Raw genomic sequence first — 22,028 nt, forward strand, 5'->3', positions numbered from 1 at the left:
GGACTTGCTGATCGCATGGTTGGTGGTTCGAATCCCCACGGCGGGGTGCGCTCCCGTTGCTCGGTCCCAGCGCCTGCCAACCTAGCAGTTCGAAAGCACCCCCGGGTGCAAGTAGATAAATAGGGACCGCTTACCTAGGTAAACAGCGTTCCGTGTGCTGCTCTGGCTCGCCAGATGCAGCTTGTCACGCTGGCCACGTGACCCGGAAGTGTCTGTGGACAGCGCTGGCTCCCGGCCTATAGAGTGAGATGAGCGCACAACCCTAGAGTCTGGCAAGACTGGCCCGAATGGGCAGGGGTACCTTTACCTTTACCTTAGAGCGTGCAAAATCAAGCCTTGCCCCATTAGCCATCTTACTGCTTGCCTGGGTGTCAGGAAGTTGGGCAAGCCACAATGCATGGTGGGTAAACTGTGTTTGGCTTTGTACACAAGAAGTGCAAGTCACAATATATGAAGGCCTTCTCTAGTAGGGTGATACCTTTACATCTTTGTCACATCATTCTTTCAGCTCTTAAGAGAAGACCAGTTTGCCTAATGTGAAATCTGTCTTTTACTATAGGTGGGGTATAACACCTGCATGTAGTTAGCCAAGGGGAGTCACAGTGAGTGTATGCATCCTTGTTGCCTTGAATGGTCCTAGGTTTTGCTTCCCTGCTTTTCTTCTTCCTTTGGTGTCCAGGGTTATTCTGAGCCCTCTTTTATACATGATCAACTTTAGTGGCATGTGTACACGTTAACCTTCAGTTTGCGTACTTGCTTTGGATTCTTTCTTCAAGGTATGGCAGTCCTGGGAATGTAACAAAAGAATATTTTGAATTTTCTGAGTTCTTCTTGAAAACCTACGCTGTGGGAATCCAACAGGTAAACATCTCCCATTTATTTTATTTGTATGATAGTTCCACAGCAGGAATTTTTTACTTGTCCTTTATGTATCATTTCTTTAATGCAGGGATGGGGAACTTGTGGTCTTTAAGATGATGCTGGACTGCAAATCCCAATATCTCTAGTCATTGGCCTTGCTGTCAGGGGCTGATGAAAGATGGAGTCCAACAGCATCTGGAAGGCCACAGTTTTCCCATCCCCAATTTAAGGCATTCATTCCCTTGCTTGAGTAATTTGCTGTTGCAGAACAGAAGGAATAGCAGATGCACCCCAGGAACCTGGGTAAAGAGGGGAGGGCACTCATAGTGAAACTGTTCGCAGGGCCATTTTAGGATAATCACAGATGGTTAGTGCTCTCTAGGTAGAAGCCTCATACAATCTAATAATTAGACCCCCCTTGCCAGGAACTTGTTAGGAATCTGCTTCACACTGAGTCAGACCACTGCCTTCATTGACAGGCAGCAGCTCTCCAGGGTTTCAGACAGGGTTATCTTCCAGCCCTGGTTGAGCTTGGGACCTTCTGCACACAAAACGTCTGCTCTATCACTGAGCTATAGCCCTTAGTTTTCCAGGGTGACCCTTTCCCCAAAATGAACTGCTGATTTTTAAAAAAATTATTGTAGCTGCCACTTGCACCTCTCTGGCCTCCATTTTGGTCAATAGGTCCTCAGATTTGACCATTGGGCTTCCAGTTGCTGGTCCCTGTTGTATGTTGTTACAGCAAATCTTTCCCATGGCTACCATGTTCAGGGATGATGGTGGTAATGGAAACAATCACAATGTTCTGATTTTAAGGACAGATTTTCAAATGCAACCTGATATATGTTGTTTTTCCTTTAGGTGCTCCTAAAAATCTTGGACCAATATAGGAAGAAAGAGTATGTTGCACCACGTGTCCTTCAGCAAACATTAAACTACCTGAACCAAGGGGTCAATCACTGTATAACCTGGAAGCAAATGAAACCACATATGCAGGTCAATACAAAAATAGTGATTGGTGTCCCTGCACAAATACTGAGGATTTGAGCTAGAGCTTTTCATGTGATGTTGGAGCTTGAAAAATTAATTACAATAATTAACATTGCAATTACTATAATGGGAATGCAGTCACTTGGACAGAAATAACCAGTCAATAGCATATTTATTTCATTTATCTGTATTTTATTCCACACCATGTGTAGGATTTGGAGTGGGCTCTCTCTCTGTGTGTATCTATCTCCCATCCCCGCCTGATAACATTTAGTAATGTAAAGCATGTGATGTGACATCATTGCATTAGCTGCTGGATTTGGTGGGTCCAGTATGCAGCACACTGTACTGTTGCAGGATTCATGATGATGATTTGTTGGGGTGAGGACTTGTGTTTAAATGATTAATAATGCGATTTTGCTCTGTTGAACATTCTCTTTGCCTTTTTTCCTATTAGACTGTGTGTGAAGAAGTGATCTTTTCCCTGATGTGTTATAAAGATGAGGATGAAGAGCTCTGGCAAGAGGACCCCTATGAGTACATCCGCATGAAATTTGGTAAATATGGTAAATATGTATTATGCATCAGCTAAATGATTTCCTTACTGTCACTGGTATTATTTCCCAGTAGCACCCAATGTTTGAACAGATACATTCAGATCAGCCTACAGTGAGAAGTTTTGTTTGTTTGCACCTGTAATTTTGTTAGTATTTAGGCAATATAACAAAAGGAGATAAAACAAAAAAGATGGCAAAGTAGGACATGCCCCTGTTTAACCTGTCCATTGCACTCCATCCCTAAATAACAGTTTGTTTAAGCCTCCATAAACTATGATTGTGGTGAGGTGTCTGTTAAAAACACAAAATGAGGGAGAGACAGTAGGATATTGGCTGAAAGCTGTTTACTTCCAGTAGTGATTGCTCATTTAAGAAATAAAAAGAGCCTTGTTGGGTTGTCCTTGTTCTGTCAATTTCAGAATGATTTGTCAAAATGTTCTTGTTAAAGATTGTGCAGTAACACTTGATGTGGTTTTCTTTTCTTGTTCTTTTTGTTGTTGTTGAAAACTTGAAAGATGTCTTTGAAGATTATGCATCCCCGACAACAGCTGCTCAGATACTTCTGTACACTGCAGCAAAAAAGCGAAAAGAGGTACTTATAATACAACTCTATGACATTATAAAGGCTTGTACTGCTTCCTCCATTCTTCATTGGCTGTGATGGGAAGCCTGTGGCCCTCCAGATGTTGTTGGGATGGGAACTGGAATCCAGCAACACCTGGAGGGCCAATATTTCCTGTACCTGCTTAAAGGCTATTTGTCTCCCTTAAAAAAAAATAAAAAATTCTTTATTACATTTTTATCCTCTTTGTTAGCGAAGTTGCTCAGCAGCGGTGTACAAGGTATGTCCCTGCCTGAAAATCCAATGTTACCCTTGCCACGACCATCTTAGCTGGTTCAGGCTACAGTGACCCCTCCCATTCCTCCAGTCTGGACTGATGCTGCACTGAGTAGCCAGGCAGACAAATCTTGAGTGTGGCCTCTCCCCACTCCGCATGGGTCATCTACCATTCATCAACAGCACCACCAGTGTCTTCTTGGTTTAAACAGAATGACTCCAGCCTTTTTGACTTTCTAGTTCTTAATTTTCTGCATTTTGTTCCATCTGTTTAGGTGTTACCCAAAATGATGGCATTTTGCTATCAGATACTTACTGGGCCCAATGTTGACCCTAGGAAAAAAGATGGGGCATTACATGTGATAGGATCTCTAGCAGAGATTTTGCTGAAGGTAAGCAGATGAAGACTTGTAAGATATGTGTAGTTTTGCCACCCAATATGTAGTCTTCAATGTGATTCATGAAAACCTTAATGCAGGGATCAGAATGCACATGTATATCTCTGACAGAAGGTCTGTGTAGAGCAGGAGATGATAAGGGATTCTAAGAGAGGTGAATGAAAATGGAATGAACCAAGATTTGTACAGTATATTTTAATTAGTATTCTGGGACTACCTGGCAATTGGGAAAGGAGTACGACAAGGCTGTATATTGTCTCCCTGCTTATTTAACTTATATGCAGAATCCCTAGCCGGAATTAAGATTGCCGGAAGAAGAAATATCAACAATCTCAGATATGCAGATGACACAATCTTGATGGCAGAAAGTGAGGAGGAATTAAATAACCTTTTATTGAGGGTGAAAGAGGAGAGCACAAAATATGGTCTGAAGCTCAACATCAAAAAAACGAAGATCATGGCCACTGGTCCTATCACCTCCTGGCAAATAGAAGGGGAAGAAATGGAGGTAGTGAGAGATTTTACTTTCTTGGGCTCCATGATCACTGCAGATGGTGACAGCAGCCACGAAATTAAAAGACGCCTGCTTCTTGGGAGAAAAGCAATGACAAACCTAGACAGCATCTTAAAAAGTAGAGACATCACCTTGCCAACAAAGGTCCGTATAGTAAAAGCTATGGTTTTCCCAGTAGTGATGTATGGAAGTGAGAGCTGGACCATAAAGAAGGCTGATCGCCAAAGAATCGATGCTTTTGAATTATGGTGCTGGAGGAGACTCTTGAGAGTCCCATGGACTGCAAGAATATCAAACCTATCCATTCTTAAGGAAATCAGGCCTGAGTGCTCACTGGAAGGACAGATCATGAAGCTGAGGCTCCAATACTTTGGCCACGTCATGAGAAGAGAAGACTCCCTGGAAAAGACCCTGATGTTGGGAAAGATTGAGGGCACAAGGAGAAGGGGACGACAGAGGACGAGATGGTTGGACAGTGTTCTCGATGCTACGAACATGAGTTTGACCAAACTGCGGGAGGCAGTGGAAGACAGGAGTGCCTGGCGTGCTCTGGTCCATGGGGTCACAAAGAGTCGGACACGACTAAACGACTAAACAACAAATGCTGTTGGCCCGTAAACCAGTAGTAGCACTTGAACACGAGGACAGTCAAGCTAGACAGGGATTTAGCCTGTGCATCAACAGCCAGGTCTAACCAAAGGAGAGAGCTACAAGGAAACCTCTTAACAAATGAGGCAATATCTCTGGTCTATATCAAAACTCCCAGGTTTTGTTTTTCACCTGGTCTTCAAAAGATATTCTGCTCCTTTCTGCAGCCTTACTTAAGCACATGAGAAGAGCCTTGCTGGATCAGACAAAAGGCCCATCTGGTCCAGTATCCTGTTCTCATAGTGGCCAACCAGATGCCTTTGAGTTCAACTGTGCATGTGACTCCCAGCAACTGGAATACATAGGCATGCTGCCTCTGATAGCCTCCTTCATTTCTAGCTCATCCCACCTACTGGACAGGAGCCAGCCCAACAGTTAGGGCCTTATGCAGACACTTAGGGGCTGCTTTGTATGTTACAACTTTAGCTTATATTTGCATTGCACATACTGAGCTATAGCTTGCAGTACTCCCCAAAACAAATTTTGAAATGCACATTTTTGATACAGGCATATGCCATAGGGAACTCTCTTTGACAGGGTTCCCATGTAAGTGGCTCGATATTCCTGTAAAACTCTTATTTCATAGCAAGTCCACATTTCTGGATACATGTACCTTCATAGGGACACATTCCTACCTGTGGCTGTAATTGGCCTGGACAGCATAACATATTTCACAGTTGGGCTTTTCTGCATTTTATTGGACTTATATAATGCCAGAATATTTTCTGGAAGTGAACTTGAAGCTAGAAACTGATTTTGGTTTATAGTTGTGCAATTACTCTAGGGGAGTTAAATTTTGGGACATAATTGAATGTTGTCACATATCAAAATGGAGACTAACCCTTTTTGTGGCTACTGTTAATTCCATCAGAAGAGTGTCTTCAAGGATCAAATGGAGCTGATGCTACAGAATCACATCTTTCCACTGTTCATGTCGAACCTGGGGTATTTGAGAGCAAGAGTAAGTGACCAGAGCAAGTGTATCGTTCTGCGGTAACTTGCTCCTCTTAGTATCATTTAGAGAGAGTGCCCCCTCTTACAGCTTCTGGGAGGCTGATTTAAACTTGTTTGCTTTCCCAAGGTGCAATGGGGCGAGATGGCATTGGGGATGTTGTTTTGCACATTGTTGCTCTTTGCTTTTTTTGTTGGCTCTTTTATTGCTGACATTCTTGCTTGCTGCCTGAAGGTCGAGTAACTGACTGGAGCAACATTTTCATGTGGCACAAAGGACTGGTGCCTGTGCAAAACTGCCTTAGTTATACACAAGTGTCTCTTTGGAACTTGGCCTAGAATTTTAATGGTTGTTGTTGGTAGTGGTGGTGGCTTTAATCAGGGGTGGCCGCATGCACACACTCACATTTAGTTGTCTAATGTAAGCCTCTTTAAATCATAAGATGGGGTACAAGTCTAATCAGCTGAGAACTACCAGCAAACTAGATTCCTTAGAGAACAACAGAACTCAGTAGTGTCTGTTTTACTTTCTCCCTCTTATGCTGCAGTCCTGTTGGACTCTTCATTCGTTCAGTACTTTGGAATTCCACAACGAACTCAACCTAAGGAATGCTGTTGAGCTAACAAAGAAGAGCCTGATTGACGACAAAGAGATGCCTGTCAAAGTGGAAGCTGCCATAGCACTTCAATCATTAATAAGCCATCAGGAACGAGGTTTGATTTTGATTTTCTTTCTTTCTTTCTTTCTTTCTTTCTTTCTTTCTTTCTTTCTTTCCTCTGCATGGACTCTGCATGAACATCCCCAATTCAATTCCAATGCCTAGTTGCTAAACCTCAGATTCCTTTTGTCAAAATAAATGAATATTATGATAATTCTCCTCTCTGTAATGACAGACACTAGAATATAGAATATGTACCAGCCAGGAAGGGTGCATCCTCTGGAAATATTTGATTTTCCTATTAAAATAGAGTGGAAATAGAATGGAAACATTGTTCTCACCCTACTGTGCATTGTTGCTGTAAAGGTGCACCCATGTATTGAGTATCTATGCTCCAATAACATCAATGCATCTGTTGCTGCTCTATCAAGCATCCTACCATGTGCTTGTTACGGACTGAATAAATGCCCACGTAGTTCATTATTGGCCATTCATTTCCCATTCTTTGAACCTTCATTTAAGTGTCAGGTATTTTGACTGCTAATTATGCAAATAGGTCTGAGGTGAAGGTTAGGATTGGTGTAATAGCTACAGATGTTACAGAACCCTGCTTTAGCAAGTCATCATATACTATCTTCTGCAATTTTTTTGGAGAAAGGGAGCAGGGTGGACCTGAGTGTATCTTCAAGGAAAAAGGTGCAATTTCCCCAAATGGTCTGTTTAGTTTTCTCCCTTTTTCAGCTTTCCAACATACCTCTTTTTCCTGCACCAGTGAAATAGTTCAGGAATAGAAAGCAGACAGATATGTGTACCTAAGAAGCATTGATAAATAGATAGCTAAATAGATAGACAGATAGATATCTATATTTTATCTTTCTATCATTTTATCTTATCTATCTAAGGGGTTTAATCCTAATCCAGAGCTGCTTGCATCTTCATTTAGCAAATGACCCCTTCTATCTTTTTCTGTGTTGTTTTTCTGTGTGCCTTTTTAGCAAAGGAATACATTAAGCCCTACATCAGGCCAGTTATGCAGGAGCTGCTGCTTGTTGTTCGGGAGACTGAGAACGATGATCTCACCAATGTAATCCAGAAGCTGATTTGTGAATACAGTCAGGAAGTAGCAACAATTGCTGTTGAAATGACACAGCACCTGGTAAGAGATAGCAGTGCTCTCATACAGAGGAAAACCTCTGATGTTTCTGGTTCCACTTGATATTGTTGGAATCAAGAATTTATTAAGGGATGTGTAGCTTCCAGCTTTTAGCATTGTAAAGACCAGTCTGCATGTCTATAAAAATAAGGTTTAAACGACTTGAAAAATATTAATTGAATGCATTTCTCATTTTAACTCAATACAAGGCAGTACATCCTGGAAACTTTCCATGTGGTTTTTCCCATACCACATTAACCCTAAATATCGAAACATTTGTTATACTAATTTTTAAACTGTTTTTTAAAATTGTATCCTGGTTTTCAAAAACACTCAGCCTGGATTGCTCTATTTTCCCCACCTCACATTCTCAGCTGTTTACATGCATTTTAGGCAGGTTTATAGTCTGTGGAACTAAACTCTTACATCAAGAGTGGAGAGCCCGTGAACCTCCAGGTGTTGTTGGACTCTGTCTCCCTTCGCCTCCAGTCAATAGGGTTGAGGATGATGGGAGTCAGAGTCAAACAACACCTGGAGGCTCTCAGGTCTTACGCTTAACATGCACACCTCGTCTTCATCCAAAACTGCAACTAGGTCTAAGTACAGTGGTACCTTGGATTACAGATGCTTCAGGTTACAGACACTTCAGGTTACAGACTCCGCTAACCCAGAAATAGTACCTCAGGTTAAGAACTTTGCTTCAGGATGAGAACAGAAATTGCGCGGCGGCAGTGGGAGGCCCCATTAGCTAAAGTGGTACCTCAGGTTAAGAACAGTTTCAGGTTAAGAACAGATTTCCAGAACGAATTAAGTTCTTAACCTGAGGTACCACTGTAATTGTCTTTTCTCACATCCCACCTCTCCTCCTTTCTCTCTCTACTGCTAAATATTACCTTGTAAGCTGCTTGGAGCAAGGACCAATCTAGGACACTACAGTGGTACCTTGGTTCTCGAACTTAATCCATTCCAGGAGTCCATTCAACTCCCAAAACTGTTTGAAAACCAAGGCGCGGCTTCCGATTGGCTGCAGGAGCTTCCTGCACTCAAGCGGAAGCTGTGCCGGACATTTGGCTTCCGGAAAACGTTCGCAAGCCAGAACACTTCCGGGTTTGTGGTGTTCGGGTGCCGATTTGTTCGACAACTAAGCCGTTTGAAAACCAATGTACCACTGTATAAGGTTTGGTTTAGTTTAGTTTAGGTATAGGTCGCTTTTCCACAGAGAATTGTGCTCCAAGTTCCTCACAACAAGCCACTTGGTGTATCTCAGTGGTAGAGCATCTGCTTTGCATGCTGAAGGTCCCGGGTTCGATCCCTGTCATCTCTAGGTAGTGCCCTGCTTGAAACCCTGGAGAGCCGCTGCCAGTCAGTGTAGACAATACTGAGCTGGATGGGCTACTGGTCTGACTTGGTATAAGACAGCTTCCTATGCTTATTATCAGCATACCAAACATTTAAAACGATATGTATAATTTGTTACAAAACATGTCAATCAATTCACATAAGACCTTATAAGATCAGATAAATAGGATAAGTTCAACAGTACAAAGAAATAATCTATATACAGTGGTACCTCGGGTTACATACGCTTCAGGTTACAGACTCCGCTAACCCAGAAATAGTGCTTCAGGTTAAGAACTTTGCTTTAGGATGAGAACAGAAATTGTGCTCCGGCGGTCCGGCAGCAGCAGGAGGCCCCATTAGTTAAAGTGGTGCTTCAGGTTAAGAACAGTTTCAGGTTAAGAACAGACCTCTGGAATGAATTAAGTACTTAACCCGAGGTACCACTGTACAGAGAAAATTCAAAGTTCGGGATGGGGGCAGGCACAGGGAAGGCTACACTACAAGTTCTAGTCTAGCATTCCAAGGGCCAAGCAGCCTGGCTAAAATGCAGTTTGGGAACTAGATAATTCACAGCTGGCTCACTCAGTAGAGGAGGCCAACACAGCCAGTGGGAAGAGCTGTGGAGGGTAATGATGGTAAGCCCTCTTCCCCAGGCTTCCAGGTGTTCTAACCGCTAGTGCAGGACTTCCTGCAAGGTGCTGTGCCCATTGATGGCTTTAATACATAATAATAATTCATAGTCTCCAAGGATGACCTAATCATCAGGCTGCTTTGTTTTGTGTCTTGATTTCTTTAGGCAGAGATATTTGGGAAAGTTCTCCAAAGTGAAGAATATGAAGAACTGGAAGATAAAACTGTCATGGCTATGGGGATCCTTCACACAATTGATACAATCCTTACTGTCGTGCAAGACCACAAGGAGGTGAGCCTTCTCCATCACTTGTCAACAGGTGGCGCTGTGGGCCTATTCTGCCCCACAAAATCTTTGCCTACAGCTTTCAGCCAGTCATAATTTTTTAAAACAGTTTTAAGTTTAGCTTTTTGTTTTAGGGCAGCTGTTCATTTAAACAAAAGCATCCAGTTGTTACTTTCATGCTATAAACAGTCTCTGTCTCTTCTTATTCTAGATAACTCAACAGTTGGAGAGCATTTGCTTACAGATCATTGGCCTCGTCTTGCAGAAGCACGTAATAGGTAAATTTAAAAAGCTGACCTTCTAGAAAATATTGCCAGATTATTTGTATTGCGGAGAACTAAAAGCCAGTCTTGAATTAGATATTAGAATATAGTACATCCTCTTATTCCAGCCAGCCTTTGCCAATCAGGTGCCCTCCAGATGTTTTGGCCTGGATTGGTGAAAGCTGCCTTAACAACTTCTTTTCTCTGCTATCCACTTCAGTTTAGGCATAAATATGTCACCTGTTGTGAATTTACTTTTGTTGCACATTAGACATATAGATTGCTTTCTGTAGTGCAAATTGGAAGGCCAATGGAACAACAGTCAATTCAGTTCTAGACATACCTGGGGAATTGATAGTGGGGCACACAATGGGAGTATAGTACTGTAATGCCCAGGTTCAAATTGCACTAAATGTGCAGTTTTGTTTAAGCCCTGAATCCAGTCTATGCAGCGCTGGTTGGTAAATGCCTTACCGTCACACCTTCAGGTGAACTGGCAAGCTTGATGTCAGTATACCTCAAGGAAGACATGATTGCAAAACATGTTTGCTGGTTAAAATTGCTGTATAAAGGATTGATAATGGTTTGAATCTTTGCAGTTTGTGTGGGATTTGCAAACTTTTATTTTCAGACCTCATCAGATCTGCGGGGGTTTCCCTTTCAGAGTTCTATGAAGAAATCCTCTCTCTAGCATACAGCTTGACGTGCCATCTTATTTCACCTCAAATGTGGCAGCTTCTGGGTGTCTTATATGAAGTATTTCAACAGGATTGCTTTGAGTACTTTGCAGGTAATGAGCTCTGTAGTGTGTTCTGAAAGGGGATTGACTGATGTTATAATAACCTGAGAGGCTGGAGCAGTAGATCTGTTCAAGTAACTCGATTTGAAGTATTATGTTGGCTAGCAGTAGTTCAGGAAGCTATGATGGAGTGTATCAATTGTCAATTTGTCTCAGCTGAGTGAAAACAAGCTTGCATTGTTCCTCAGTGTTATAGATTCAGAGCTGCATGTGCACGGGATAGCCTTGTGCAGAGTGGTGTGCACTTCAATTGGGCCGTGGCAATCCAGTTTCTGAGACCTATATAAACTCTGCATATTGAGTAAATTTGCACATTTCCTGCTTCCGTAATTTTATTCCGTCATGCAGCTGGCTTCAGGGATTGTCAACACACTTCTGGAATTTCTTTGGAGCCCTAGGAACTAGAAACTTGTCCCCCCCTTCCCTTTAAGTTATGTATGTGTTTATAGTGCTTGTTAACATGTACTATGCCAGGAAAACAACTCTACAATGCTAACCTTACTTTTGCTCTCAAGCTTAACTGTTTTGCTTGCCTCTGTCTAGATATGATGCCTCTCTTGCACAACTATGTCACTGTTGATACCGATACGTTACTGTCAAATCCCAAAAATTTAGAGATAATTTACACCATGTGTAAAAAGGTAAGTATTGCCATTGTTCATGCCTTTACCAACTAGGTATCAAAATGACTATGAAAAAGTGACCGAAAAATGTAGCACAGGGTGAAATGTAAAGGTCACAAGTAGTCCTGTTTAGACCCGCTTGTAGCACACATTCTCTGCTTGCTTCCCTTCAGCAGACTTCAAATCCAGGGTCTGAGGGTCATGCCTGCATGTTACTCTGACAGGATGAGTGTAGTTACTTATACCCACTGATTTTGGACATGGTATGGCTTTCTCAAAAAACAGGATTTTTTTGCCCATGCCATATGTTGGATCCTCTTCCAATTCTGTTACTTCTTTCACTTAGCTTCATAGCGCATCAGCATGCAAGACACCCGCTTTACAACTAGAAATGATTTATACCCTACACAAAAACATATGCTAGAATACTGTAAATGTGTTTGTCTTTTAAACACATGAGCTGTACCAGAAAAGAGGACAAACACTTATTCTGTTCTTGAATATTCAGTTTCGGTTGCTCTTCCTAATGTGCTTGTTCTGGGAAAAGTCCCACAGACGATTAGTAGAATTGCCTTTCTCTAGTAGAGGGCCCTGCTTTGGCTGAGTTTGCTTGAGCAACACAGAGCTTTTTGCTCTGCCATGCCATGCATCCTCTTTGCTTTTAGCATGCTGAGGTCTGAACACTTGAGGTAGATCTGCTGGGATTGACAGTTGTGCGTTGTGTGCAAGCTTTATACTAAATGGCCTTTTGGCCTATTTTAGCTCTATGAATCTCACAGTGAGACTTGAAAACAGAATAACAGATCCGAGCTCTCTTGCTTTTTGCTCACTGAGCCTGTTGAGCATAATGTTTTGAGAACTCTTAATTCACATACGGATTCAGACCACAATGTTCAAGATTCTACCCTGTTTTTGAAGGCTGGGGATCAATTTCAGTTAGTGCCACTTAACTCCACGGAAAGGAATAAAAGTGCCAATACTAAGACTCCCATTATGGGAACACCTAAAAATCGTTACCTTTCAGATTTATTCTTTATCCCTTATTTCTGTGTAAGCTCATGTGATTAGCACCTCTGTTTTTTGTCTGCTCTTCTCTTGTTATCCAGTTACGTTGGATGCCTTGCTGATTATTCAGATAAGAGGTCATACTGTATTGGAAAATATGTTTCTCAGATATGACATGAATGGTTCAGAACAGTTTCCATTTACACCCTGAGCAAACATGTCCTGTTTGGGCATGTTTAGTGTCAACTGTCTTCTCAGTAATTTGTTCATGGTTTTGTTGCTAGGTATTAACTGGTGATGCAGGAGAAGATGCCGAATGCCATGCAGCCAAGCTCTTAGAGGTCATTATTCTGCAGTGCAAAGGGAGGGGTATTGACCAGGTAATCATAGAATCATAGAGTGGCATACAGTTTTTCCTTTGCTGATGATCATTAGATAGAACTAGCTTGAGATGGGTCTAGTTTGTGCTTGGAGGAATGGGCTATTTGGCCTAGGTTATTTTTTTATTTTTTTTGTAGTGCTGGGCTAGGTGCCACTTTGATTCAGCATGACAGATGGGGCAAAACATGGCTACCTTGGCAAGGAATTCCACAGTCTAGACACAACCACTGAGAAGGCCCCTTCTCCAGTCCCAAGAGGGCCTCCACAGAATACCTTAGTAAGCAAGCATGTCTTAGTAAGCAAGCTTGAATTCTACTCAGTATTGATCCAGAGCAGTATTCCAACTAATAGTTAGCAGAGTAAAAATTTAAACATGTTGCAGGATTCCCAAACAATAGACCAGAGGCCATTAATATTTCATCCAGCAGAGCTTTACTGCTGCTGAAGGCAAAGGAGCATAATGGTCAGAAATCCAATACATTCAGGATTGGCACTGTCCATAAGAAATCCAGTTGCAGCAGACTTAACTTAAACTTACAATAACTTATAATAAGACTAAACCTTATCACTAAGCATACTATATACAGAACACCACACCAGAAAGAAAGAGAGATAGAAAAGAGTGAAACCCAGGCCCCTTCTGGCCTTATTATTTTAGTCAGCATGACCTTGACAGGAAGAGATAACAGGACCTGTTTAAGCCAGCTGTACTCAGCTTCCCAAACATCAGGAACCTTCTGCTTGTTTCTTTCACACAGAGAGGCTTCCACAACCCTCTTGAATTAATTAGAATAGGAAAGATCTCTACACATCAGATCAGTACTTTCTGTACCAAGAAATGTAAACTGACAGGCAGTCCTTTAGATATCCCTGTCCCAGACCATAAAGGCTTTTCAAGGTCACCACCAGCCCTTTTGCCAGTCTGTTCCTTCAGTCAGACGGCCACCTGCCGCCCACTGCTCTGGGTAGGGAGGGTGAAAGGGGTGTGAGCTGCATGGGAACCTTGGGCATTGCCACCTTTTCCTGTTGGCAGCTGACAAAATTGGGCAAGAGGAGAACAGCAGGGATGTTGAGGGGGCGAAGCGGGGTCATGGTGGGATGCCAAAGGAGAAGAGAAAAAAGGGGGGCAATCTGGGGAAGCAGATAAAGGAAAGGGTTGAACAGGGAGTTGGGGGAGGTTGGAGGCTTCCCCTCCAAAGCATCCTTCATCTATCATAGGACCTCCAGGTGTAGCTGAACTCCACAGCCCCCGCAAGCATGGCCAATGGGTGTTCCCCACACCTGTTCTATCAAACGGAGAAGTTATAATCTGGTGGTGAGAATTTAACCACCAGATGGCGCTCTGGGTGCTTTAAAATATTTTAATAAAAAATTGCCTCTGCTTCTCTGGCCTTCTGCTTCCAAAATTGATTGCCAACGTTCTGGCAGTAGCTCTTCTGCTTTGTTCATTACACAAGTATTTGGTGGTATCATTCAGCTGGTGGTTAGGTGGGACTCATATATGATGGGCTACAAGCTATCTCAGAGAGGTGACCGGTATAAATTATGCATATTTAGCAGAGTTGCATATTTTTTCTTATTTTGCATACCCCCAGGGAACAACAAAGAGCTTCATAGGGTAGCGAAGCTTTGCTTCCTGACAACTGGAAATCTTGTTCAGCAGTTTCTTTGACTTTCTGAGATTTCATTAGGCATAGTTCCCATTTCTTCATTAATTGCAGGACTGAAAAACAGCCCTTTAAAAAGAAAGAGCCGAGATTCTTAGGAAGCTGTATTAGAGCCAGTATCTCATTATATGGTTTTATAACATAATTTCTCCTTCAAAGTCACGTATGGAATTGTGTGCTGTATAGTTGCATGCTTGTGAGGTAGCAATGGGGAAACCTGTGCCCCCCCAGGTGTTGCTGGGATCCAGTTCTCATCAGCCCCAGCCAGCATGATCAATGGTCATAGGAACTGTGGTCCAGCATAATCAGGAGGGTCACAGGTTCCCTGACCCTTATTCTAAGGAAAGGTAATTCTAATCGTAAGTTAAAGCCTTTTAATGCCTGGAACTTTCTCTGAACATATTTCATTTCTCCACTTTCCCTTTGCTTCCTCTACCCCATGTCTCTCCTGTTTTTCTATCCTCAGTGCATCCCGCTCTTTGTAGAAGCTGTCCTAGAGCGCTTAACGCGAGGGGTTAAAACCAGCGAGCTCCGCACCATGTGTCTCCAGGTGGCCATTGCGGCCCTTTACTACAACCCTGATCTCCTTTTGCACACTTTAGAGAACATCAGATTTCCTCACAACTCAGAGCCCATCACTGCACAGTTCATAAACCAGTGGATGAATGATACAGATTGTTTCCTTGGGTAGGTGTCCAGTGGTTTTCTTTTTTTCTTTTTTAAAAGCTTAGGGCTTCTTGGAAAGCGACTTTTTATTTTGGTTTGCGTAGAGGGTCCAGGAAAATATCAAAACCTGTGTGGAGGGAGGATTTTCCTTGACCTTCCCCACCAACTGCAGCTCCAAATTGTACTCTGATATGTTTTTCACAACAAAGAAAATCTATTTTTTTAAATAACATCTTTTCCTCCAATCGTTCTGTTTTATACACACACTTTAGCTCGGTTATGTTAAGAAGACTCCACGTCAGCCATAGAAATCCTCAGAAATTACTAACTGGCAAGAAGAAAAAATACTAGCCATGCTATGTTTGCTTGGTATAGATGATATAGATATAGATATAGATATAGATATAGATATCTAAGATTGGTTCCCAAAGCAGCTTACAATGAAAATCCATACCAAATTGCAATTATAATTAGGGATATGTTACAGGTAGGTAGCTGTGTTGGTCTGCCGTAGTCGAAACAAAGTAAAAAAAGAGACCAACTAAGTTTATCATTGGTATGAGCTGAAGAAGTGTGCATGCACATGAAAGCTCATACCAGTGACAAACTTAGTTGGTCTCTTAAGGTGCTACTGGAAGGAATTTTTTTATTTTGTTTCAATTAGGGATATGTCACTGTGCAGAAGAGGGATGTTGCTTTTAGCCTCTGGCTGTTGGTGGTATCATTTTGATTCCAGGCTGTTCTTTCCAGGGGACATACAGGCAGGCTTGGTTGCTGGCTGATAGTAAAGGTGATCACCCCGCCCCTTGCAATGTCTTCTAATAGTGGCTGAATGGGTGGGGTGGGGGTATTTCAGGCAAACCTCCCAAATGAGAAAGGTAAAGTTATCTGTGGGGAAATGATCAGTGGGGGCAATTGCAGCGGAGGTTTTACTGTTCTTTAAAACTGGCAGCTTTTTAAAGAAAAAGAGAGAGAAGTCCCATCCCCATAGTTGAAAGCCGCTTCCTTCTAAAACCATTTTGGATTCCCCCCCCCCCAACAAACAGCTTCCATACCCCAATTCACCACTTGCAAATGAGGTGGCAAATTTTAAGACCCCTCCCCTCATCCCGAAATCATTTTTGGGGTTGAATCTCACCCCTGAAGTGAAAGTGAAACAGCAGCCTCCAATTCACCATTTATAAATGGCATTTTTGACACCCACACCCACAAAAATCATAGGCTTTAAGAAGCTCATGCCTTCCCTCTCAGTGCATGTAGCGTGTGCCTCCCAATTCTGTCTTAATGGGTGTATAGAAGTCATTTGCGGTATATAGAGTCAGGAGTTTTAAAATGTTGTGCTCCCCACATGCAGCATCTGTGTGAGTAAGGGATTTTTCACAACCTGTGAATGGCAACATTTATACCGAGCTGTAGATTTCTTAACGATAAGGGATTTCAGATCATACTTGAGTCTGTTATGTTGCTGAATTTTGTTGTGTTCGGAAGTCATTTTCTGTGGACGATTACGATGAACAGTAACAGACAGTTGTCCTTTAAGGCTGAGGAGGAAACATTTAACAAGAACCGGAAGCCATTTACTGTGGCTGTCTTGACATCTTGTAATATTCGTTCTTGTCTTGGAGTCGATGTTATGTAACTGCAAAGAATTACAGTGTCTCATAAATGCAGTTTTAACATGACATTTACTGCTCTAGTGAGTGCGTTGTAAAAGGGCTTTATTACATTCTGTGGTTAGGGGAGCTATCCAGCTTTCAAAGGTGCATCGGCGGCAGAATGTAACTCTTTAGTATATATTTTAAAATAAAAAGGCTTTTTGTCCTGTTGTGCCAATTAGAAAAACAGAAGACTCTTTATTCAGTTTTCTGCTTCTAAGACTTTCCCCCTTAGGCGATGGTTACATCATGACCAATTTATCTAAGGCTAAGGGCCAAGAGTGGACAACTTATTTGGCACTAAGGGCCTAGTTTTTGCCATCATATTCTTCATCTCATTATAAAGATTAGAAACTTTTTTTAAAATTTAAAACGGAGGTTTTCCGGAATTCAACAAACATCCAAGAGCAGAAGACCTTGGCTTAGCTAGCAAATGCAGACAGTGGCTAATTCTGCATTTGAACCTCTTGTACCTTCTGCATTCTATACTGCTGCCACCTTGTGTCTAGGAAGGAAGCCATGTTCCTGCACTGCATGGGGCTGGACTAGAAGACCCTCGCGTTCCTTTCCAACTCCACAATTCTATGATACTGAGTCTGTTGGTCCATCTAGCTTAGTACTGTCTACACTGACATTCAGCATAAACATTACTGAACTAGATGAACCAATGGTCTAAGCACCTTCCTGTGTTCCTGTTTTATTTTAAATATTATTGTTTTAGCGCTTTGGTGTTTGTCCCCTTTGGTTTCTTAGGTAGACTGGGTGGGACATAAATTTAATAAATAATACAAATAGCGACGATGGGGATTTTCTAGTCCAGCCACATCTGGTGGAGGGCCACAGGTTCCCTATCCTTCCTCTGTAAAAATGTCTCCTAAAGAAGGGAGACCAAAGACATGGGTAATTCATGCTATGCTCATTCAAACCTTGCAAGCTTGAAGCTCTCTTGGTTCCTGTTCTGTGATCTCCCTCTCACTAAAGGCCCATTTTGAGTTACCCTCATGGTCTTGAAAATATATTTCCGCCTCCACAGTGAATCCTCTTGTGAGTTACTTGAAGGATATTCTTAACAATTTTGTTTCTTAAAAAATATGTTGAGCCAGCATTAATTTAAGGTAGAGGCACATGCTTTGAATGCTGATAACACTTTTCAATAAAAGGAGCATCCCAAGTCTTTGAGGTAAAAAAATCTCCCCCCCCCCGCCCTCTCCCTTCTCCCCGCCAAATATTTCACTGTTTATTGCTCCTATTTGCAGTGGTCCGTCTGCCAATTTTCATTCCGTACGAGAGTGCTCTTCAGCCCAATTGAGATTAATTTTTCTGTCAGATTTATAGTTGGTCCCACGTCATTATAATTCTCCAGAGGGCAGGGCATCTGCTTCATTAGTAACCGCATGTGTTTGTTTAGCAGCGGACTCTTTGCAAATTATTATTCTTGGGCGGGGGGGAACTTTGGATAATAACTGGCTATGCCGTTTTACAGGGGTGTAACAGCACTTCTGTGCCCAGGAAAGACTCTAAAATCTGTGCCACGTTTTTTCATTCCATTTTGTGTGTGTACAGCCTTTTCAGTTCTTTTCAAATAGTATTATTTTGTATTATTTCAAACCATAAATGGTCTCTTTTGTTAGTGTCAGGGGCCACATGGTAGGACCACCTTGGTCACCTTTGGATACAAGGTGGAGTATGCGCTTAGTAAAATGTTTAAATGATGAGCAGGGTCGGCCCACCCATGAGGCAAGGTGAGGCGACCGCCTCGGGTGGAAGGATCTGCAGGGGCAGCAGATCCAGCCTCCAAGGAATGCTTCACCCTGCTGCTGCCGCCCCTACCCCAGTGGCAGCAACAGCTGTGGTGAGCTCCTTGGAGATGGGAACTGCTGCCTCCTCAGCACCCCCACTCCAGTGCCAGCTCTACAGTGGCTTCTTGGCGAATATAAGGCACTGCTGGCTTCCTCCCACCCTTGTTCCCATTGTGGAACTTCACTCACCCCTTCTTCCCTGGAGGGGGACAGCATTTTGTGGTTTGCCTCAGGTGTCAAAATGTCTTGGGCCGGCCCTGAGAATGAATTTCCCACACAGTCAAAAGAGCAAACAACTCTTCTTTTTCCTCAAACCCTGCTCCGCCCTCCTACTCCAAACAGGTGACTGCACATTGTCACCCTCCCCTGACTGCTTGCTTGTTTCTTCTATGTGGCGACCATTACGTAGACCCCCTGTCATGCCGTTCTGCAGCATGAAAATTTAAATGCATGATGTAAATGAGATACTTAATTGGAGTTCTACTATGGCTGCCACTTCGAATCGTTTGGCTGATGTTTGGGTTTTTCTGCTTCTTCTAGCTCCCGTCTGAATTTTGCTTCAGGAATTTCTGCATCTGGTGAATTTTTAAATACATAATTAAAAGTTTTGTTCGTTCGCGTTAAACAGTGTCTATAAAAAAAGAAAGGAAAAGCCATATTGGGCCTATGTAAGGGAAGCATCCCAGTATGCGTTGTCCTCATCTATTACCCAAGACAGGGAGGCCTCTTTCAGAGAGCCTATTTGATTGTTATCTGTTTTCTGATTTAAACTGTATTGGTTTCTTGTTTAATTTCTTTTACCTGGTTTTAAATTGTGCGACTATAAATTGTTGTAACGTGGTCTGAGATCTCATCGTGAAGGAGGTTTAAATGAACCTGTAATAAATAAAAATGGGAGCTTCTCACTCATTTGTGTGTATGTGTGTTTAGCCTCCATGATAGGAAGATGTGCATCATAGGGCTGAGCATTTTGATGGGGCTGCCCAACCGACCTCCCTCAGTAGATGCTGTGGCTGCTCAGATTGTTCCGTCGGTCCTCCTTCTGTTCCTGGGACTGAAACAATTGTGTGCCACCAGGCAGCATACGGAACATGAAGAACATGCTAAATCTGAAAAGAATGATGCAGAAGATAATGGTAAAATAATTAATATACATGTGTGCATTTCAGTGGAGAGGGCAGGGGATGGTTGCTATAGCAATACTGTTTCATCAGCTATCATTTTTCTATTTGTTACTAGCAAAAATACCTGTCATAATGTCTTTCAGCTTCCTTGAGAGGGAGGGACTGCATATTTCAAAAAATTCAGAAGTACTTTATATTCCCATATTGCGTTGCTGAATAACCCTCTCTGAGAATTGGGCCACCTCCTAGAAGGATGATGGTCAGCAGTTTAATTTTTGCCTGAGTGTAGTGCTTTCCTTATTCTACATAGGTGAATTGCAACTGCTCATTTATGGGACAGCACTGGGGCCAGTTGTTCAGGAAATTTAGAATATTTTTTGCTCCCCCCCCCCAAAGTGCCCCATTAAATCCTGAATATATTGTGACATGCCTTCTATTAAAAATAAACTTTTTAACAGAAGAGATTCCAAGTGATGAAGAGGAGGCCAATGAAGTCAGCCAGGAGATGCAGGAAAACCATACAGGTGGTGGCGGTGATGCAGGAGATGACGATGAAGATGATGACGATGACTGGGATGATGATGCACTGGAAGAAACTGCTTTAGAAGGTTTCAGCACCCCTATCGACCTGGATGATGGTGTGGATGAATACCAGTTCTTTACACAGGCACTACTAGGTACATTCATCTGAAACCTAGAGCAATAGCAACAAAATCCACAAATGTCTTCTGTCTTCTCCAAGGCTACAAAATCTTTGTCAGATTCATTGTTATCTTTGGAGCACAACATTCAGTCAGCTCATTGGCCAACTTTCAGTCCAAAACATGGACTCTGTATCCTACAAGGATTCTGTGAAACTCTAGTTGAACAGAAGATAGAGGAACCCTGCTAAGCTGGAAAACTCTTTGTTTTCTTCTTGCATTTCAGAAAGAGAATCGCAATCTCCAGCTGTTTTTCTGGGAAGGGCTAGCATAGCCTAACCCTGATTTTATTAGCATAGCCTAACTCATAAATAGCATAGCCTAACTCTCCCATCATCAGAAGGATCATAGTCAAGTGGTAAAAAAACATATTTTTATGCCAAATGTCCCAGATTCAGATGTACACAAGTACACAAGTCTATTTTATTCAGGCAGATTGTTGGCTTTGGCAGTCAGAACTCTGGTTCAAATCCTCTTTGGCCATGACATTCAGATGTTGGCTTTGGGCAACTCTCTCTCATCCTAACTTACCTCCCTGGATTACAGTGGTACCTTGTTTCTCAAATGGCTTAGTTGTCAAACAAATTGTCTCCTGAATGCCGCAAACCCAGAAGTAAGTGTTCTGGTTTGCAAATGTTTTTTTGGAAGCTGAATGTCTGAGGCGGCTTCCGCTTGAATGCAGGAAGCTCCTGCAGCCAATCGGAAGCCGTGCCTTGGTTTTTGAACAGTTTTTGGAGTCGAACAGACTATTGGAACGGATTAAGTTTGAGAACCAAGGTGCTACGAGGTATGACTGTACTGTACTTTGAAAACAAAATGAGTTATCACTTCGTCAGGTGTCCTTGAGATTCTCCGAGCAAGGGCAGGATACAAAGATGATGGGTAAATTATTGCTTCTGGGGTGGGATGATTAAAACCAACAAGCTTAGGGGAAGGGCTGTAGCTGAGTGATAGAGCAAGTGTTTTGAAAGCAGAAGGTCCCAGACTCAATCCCTGGTATCTCCAGGTAAGGTTAGGAAAAGATCCTTGCCTAAAACCCTGGACAGCCACTGCCAGTCAGCATAGATAATACTGAGCTAGATGGACCAATGGCTTAATATAAGGCAGCTACTTGTCTTCCTAGTTTGTCATCAGAGATAAGTTGCCAAGTATGTCATACAGTCTTTGCTCACTGGAACAGGTATTTCAGCTCAATATACTGAAGCCAAAGGTAGAAGATTTCTACTTGTGAAAAGGATTGTTTTAATGATAATGGAGGAAGGTTGTGGTGGGTTGTGTATCTGCCTTTTCTTTCTGAAACTTTCTTAAAAGAAAGACCATTATTTCTGTGTTGATAGCGATACAGAGCCGAGATGCAGCCTGGTACCACTTGCTGACAGCACCACTCAGCAATGATCAGAAGACTCAGCTGCAGGGCATCTGTGCGTTAGCTGAACACCGGAGGAGTTCAGCAGGTGAGTCTGTTTATTTACTGTATTCCAAGGATGTCTGTAGAAGCATGAATTGTACACTGCACAAA

At 42.4% G+C, this 22,028-nt stretch overlaps 1 protein-coding gene across 6 annotated transcripts in view; it reads left to right on the forward strand.

Annotated features, from left to right (window-relative positions):
- IPO8 (importin 8) overlaps nucleotides 1–22,028 on the forward strand; it is a 40,995-nt gene that overhangs the window by 11,712 nt on the left and 7,255 nt on the right. For 2 of the 6 annotated variants that reach the window (XM_028745454.2, XM_077935115.1), the window contains 17 exons: nucleotides 777–861; nucleotides 1,723–1,857; nucleotides 2,309–2,417; nucleotides 2,924–3,000; nucleotides 3,522–3,638; nucleotides 5,678–5,767; nucleotides 6,306–6,471; nucleotides 7,412–7,572; nucleotides 9,707–9,832; nucleotides 10,038–10,104; nucleotides 10,721–10,879; nucleotides 11,432–11,529; nucleotides 12,801–12,896; nucleotides 15,031–15,251; nucleotides 19,615–19,820; nucleotides 20,267–20,485; nucleotides 21,847–21,963. In XM_028745454.2, coding sequence (XP_028601287.2) covers nucleotides 777–861; nucleotides 1,723–1,857; nucleotides 2,309–2,417; nucleotides 2,924–3,000; nucleotides 3,522–3,638; nucleotides 5,678–5,767; nucleotides 6,306–6,471; nucleotides 7,412–7,572; nucleotides 9,707–9,832; nucleotides 10,038–10,104; nucleotides 10,721–10,879; nucleotides 11,432–11,529; nucleotides 12,801–12,896; nucleotides 15,031–15,251; nucleotides 19,615–19,820; nucleotides 20,267–20,485; nucleotides 21,847–21,963 — 2,249 coding nt within the window. The remainder of the gene's footprint in view (nucleotides 1–776; nucleotides 862–1,722; nucleotides 1,858–2,308; nucleotides 2,418–2,923; nucleotides 3,001–3,521; nucleotides 3,639–5,677; nucleotides 5,768–6,305; nucleotides 6,472–7,411; nucleotides 7,573–9,706; nucleotides 9,833–10,037; nucleotides 10,105–10,720; nucleotides 10,880–11,431; nucleotides 11,530–12,800; nucleotides 12,897–15,030; nucleotides 15,252–19,614; nucleotides 19,821–20,266; nucleotides 20,486–21,846; nucleotides 21,964–22,028) is intronic. The other 4 variants (XM_028745456.2, XM_028745458.2, XM_028745457.2 and 1 more) reach the window with 4 other exon arrangements.

This window comes from Podarcis muralis, chromosome 10 (assembly GCF_964188315.1).
Source record: "Podarcis muralis chromosome 10, rPodMur119.hap1.1, whole genome shotgun sequence".
Lineage (NCBI taxonomy): Eukaryota > Metazoa > Chordata > Lepidosauria > Squamata > Lacertidae > Podarcis > Podarcis muralis.